This window comes from Lytechinus pictus, chromosome 3, assembly GCF_037042905.1.
Source record: "Lytechinus pictus isolate F3 Inbred chromosome 3, Lp3.0, whole genome shotgun sequence".
NCBI classification, from domain to species: Eukaryota; Metazoa; Echinodermata; class Echinoidea; order Temnopleuroida; family Toxopneustidae; genus Lytechinus; species Lytechinus pictus.
In genome coordinates, this window is record NC_087247.1 from 60,989,800 (window position 1) to 60,993,925 (window position 4,126).

The 4,126-nt window shown below is 34.2% G+C and overlaps 1 protein-coding gene across 1 annotated transcript; it reads right to left on the bottom strand.

The window, feature by feature from the left end:
• Positions 1-513: 513 nt before the first annotated feature.
• Positions 514-3,913, bottom strand: LOC129255443 (uncharacterized). The gene has a single exon (XM_064097515.1). The coding sequence runs from the start codon at positions 3,823-3,825 to the stop codon at positions 2,812-2,814; it is 1,014 nt and encodes a 337-aa protein (XP_063953585.1). The 5' UTR covers positions 3,826-3,913; the 3' UTR covers positions 514-2,811.
• Between the last annotated feature and the right edge of the window lie 213 nt (positions 3,914-4,126).

Here is a 4,126-nt window from a genome sequence, read left to right on the forward strand (position 1 = left end):
TGTGATTTTTGTGATGCAGGTACTAAAATTCTAATATGAGCTGTTAGCTAAAGGATGAATCTTAAAAGAAATGAAGCTAAGAAATTGATAGGCATTGCCTTGTTTTAGTTACAGGCTGATCTATTTGGGGTCGGACATACACTTTGAAGGGGTCGGACGTACACTGTGCAAAATATTTGCACACTGTACGTCCGACCCCCTTTGGAGATCAGTTACACAAAACATAGACATTCTAAACTGGATTTTTTTTATACATACTGTTTGGTTAGTTGTCTTTCACATAAGACAGAATTAGCAAATGAACCTGATGCTGGTGAAGAGTTATGCTTGATTAAAGTTGACATGCATTCGGACAGTGTACGTCCGACCCCCATACTGATTTTCTTCCAGTCAAGCAAAATGCTCCTTATATCTATTACAAATGAGTCAGTGGGGTTAAACTGTTTCCATTTTGATATCTACATTTTTAGATCACATCAATAATGAAACACACAACTATTCACACAATGCAGGATATTTTTTACTGTTAAAATTCAAGTAAAATGTATTTTTTTTAATGGTTTGCAAAAGAAATGACAAAGAATTTCTTCAACATTAAAAAACTTATCCTGTTACAAACTTTGTTTAAACAAGGTGGGTTACGAACCATGAGTCTTCACTGATGTTGCAATCAATAAAACATGCAATATGACCTTTTGACCCCTAGATGACCTTTGATCTCTCTATCCTCAAGAACACATGTAATCTTTCCCACTGATCATTTTGTTCCAAGTTTGAGCAAAATTAATGCAGAAATATGTCATTTGACATTTGACCTCTCCATCCTCTTTAACAAATATGTGGTACTACCCACTGATAACTTGTTCCAAGTTTGAATACAATTGATGCACACAAAAAACTACCGGTATCGAAAGTTAACTTTTGACCCCTAGAAAGCTTGAAATAACAAAATGAGAAAAAGTGACCTTTCGACCCCTAAATAACCTTAGAAATTATCATCTTGATCAACAACAAAATTGTATTACCCACTGATATTGTGTTTCAAGTTTGAACAATATTGATGCAAAAAAAAATTAATTAAAAAAAAATCTGTCAAAAAATGACTGAATGGCCTCTTATCTTTTGACCTTTTGACCCCTAGATGACCTTTGACCTCATCAACACACACATGGTATCAACCAAGGATCATTTGTAACAAGTGTGAACAATGTTGATGCAGAAAATAAGAAATGAGAACAAGTCAAAATGAAATGAATAACCCTTCACATTTTCATAACTTACGCCCCTATAGGCAAAAGTAGAATAGTCTAGACATCCATGTATAATTATAGCAAATTGGCAGATCTATTTCCTATAGAGGGGTAATTGCTGTACCTGAGATTGAGGGGAAGGTGTAATTTCTTCTTTTATATGGAACTTCTTTGTTTATTAAATTTATCATGTATTTGTATGTTTTTAATTTTGATTTTCTTTTTTAATTTCCTGCAAGCTATTATTCAGTCATAATTACCACTAAATTCATTGTTCTGTGATAATTTGAGGTGAAGGAAGGCAGTTTCCATTGAATATGCACACAAAACACAAATAAATCAGAATTTTTAAAAGATGATATCATCATATAAAAATCTACATATTGTCAAAAATGTGTGGTATTTTTTGTGAAATTGGTCTCAAAACTTGTGCAAGACTTCAAAGAAAAAAACGATAAAACTATACAACGATATCAAGGTGTGTTAAAGAATTATCATGCAAAATGTTAAAGATGGAAGGTGATTTTTGCCCCCAGTATTTGTTGGGTGAAGAAAATACAAAAAAGGTCATTGTTATTAAACTAGGTTGAAATTGAAATTTGTATTCAATTTTGAAAGATTGATATGAGTAATGATATTAAACTTTTGCAAAAAACATCTAAGCAGTGCAAGATAACTTCATAAAAAAAGTTTCAAAGGGGTCGGACGTACAGGGGGTCGACCCCCACTTAACTTGAAATCCCGGACTAGTGGTGAGCTACCATCTGGTGTATATATTAAACAAACCAAGCTTGCTTTGCATCTGACTTTGGGAAAATTTGTCTGCTTTTGTTTTGCTTGTAAGAAAAAAAGTGTATGTGAAAAGGGGTCGGACGTACATTTGAAAGTGCCTGCTTTTGATATATTTGGTCTAAAAAATATAAGAAAAATAGAAAAAACCTAACTTATTTTTTAGAAACCTGACATAATAACAACTTGGACAACATCCAACTTTGATTATTTCAAAGCTTATATATAAGGTTTAAAATTTGTTGCAAACTTGACCTTTTAAAATAAGTAAAATTCTATTTTGTTGCTATGATGACTTCAATGCCTTGCCAAAATGAAACGATACATTGTTTGAAATTATTTCTTTCAGTGTCTTAGCTTTCAAGTGATACCTAATTTGTTCTGTTTGTAGGATTTTGAAATTTTGACCAAAAGGTTTACTATTTTATGGAACAGCCCTGATATAAACATGACAAAAAAAAACCCAATACATAAAGTGTAAAATACAAAATTTCTTGATTTTTCTCTAGATGTCTGATTTGGATAATAAAAATATTGACTGGCTCTACTTTCGGGAAACATCAAATATTGCCCTAAAAACAGACACATTGACCTCATCTAAAGACTCAGACCAATATGATTCTGTTGCACACAATTATTAATTATATTTGATGTTGCACTCAAGTCCAGCTGATATTAACTGTATTTAAATATAACACCACACATCATAAAGATTAATGAGGCTAAATTAGAAGTAATACATTTTTGTAATACAGTTACATAATTGCTTTCCTTATATGAGGTCTTCGGGCCAGAAATGATCATCAAGAAAACATGTCCTAAAATCTTGATCAGGGAAAATTGACTGAATTTCTTCCTCCCACTTCTCCTCTACCAGCTTGTACAAATCCATAGCTGCTCTTGCATCTTCTACAGATGAATGTTCACCTTTTTGTATATCAATACCAAGGAGATATTTAGCGAGTGATTTGAGGCTACGATGACCTGGTGTGCATTTACTGCCACATATTTCTGCTAACGACTTGCACCTACTGGTGTCTCTTACATTGTTCGCAGGATGGGAAAATCTGAGTACCTGGAAATCGTTCCAGACTGCATGACCAACAACAATCTTATCTTTGAGAACATTCTTAACATGCTCCTGAGCTTCTTTAAAAGTTACTGCATTTACCATATTACACGGTCGGATTCCACTCCACTTCGTCCGGTAGTCTGTGATAGGCTCAGCTGGTTTTACATACGTATCATAGAGAATATTGCCACTGTGATCTACAATACTGCATCTGGCTAGTGCACTGAATCGTCCTTTTGGTCCCAATCCTACCATTTCACAGTCTAAAGCAACAACTTCCTTACGAGGATTATCTTTTTCATTTGAGACACCAGTCCTTTCATTGTTTGCCCAAGAAATACTAGGATTGTCATTTCTCTTGCTTGTTTCCAATACTGATACATTACCAGGTCTTAAATTACATGTATGCTCTGTAGAAGGTAGTTTCTCAGTAACACTTGTGTCTGATTTGTTTCCTTTCCCATGGGCTGGTTTGGAGTATGGTGTTACAGTTTTCTTTTGTCGATTATCTATAGCATTTGCGACTGCTATATCACAAACTGGTACATAGTGATTTATGCACATCTGCCTTTTCTTACTCAGGCTGACATTCTGGAAATGAACTCTCTTGCCACTTTCTAGAATTCGCAATATTCTTCGGGGCAATGCCATTTTCTTCTTCTTACGTGCTTTATCAGATTTGTGTGGTGCTTTTGTAGGAGTTGATTTGGCCATGGATATATATCAATTCTGTCAGTGATATGATGATTTGCTCCTGCTGATTTCCTCCTGCTGATTTCCTCTTTCATGTTCTTCCCTGGCAAACTTCTGCAAAACAAAGTTTAGAAATGTCAAATTTTAACTTTTGAATACATTCTTTCTTCAAATATCTAAATGCGTTAAACAGATAAAAAATCTACCACAAATTATAAATTTAAACTTTATTGAACTGAAGCATGTAGGGGAGAGTGGGGTAAATAAGGCCACCTGTTAGTTTTTAGTTCACTGCTCAAGAATGGTGGAGCGTTGTGGCCCA

Coding starts and splice junctions, on each gene's coding strand:
- LOC129255443 (XM_064097515.1), bottom strand. CDS start 3,825: ATGGCCAAATCAACTCCTACAAAAGCACCACACAAATCTGATAAAGCA.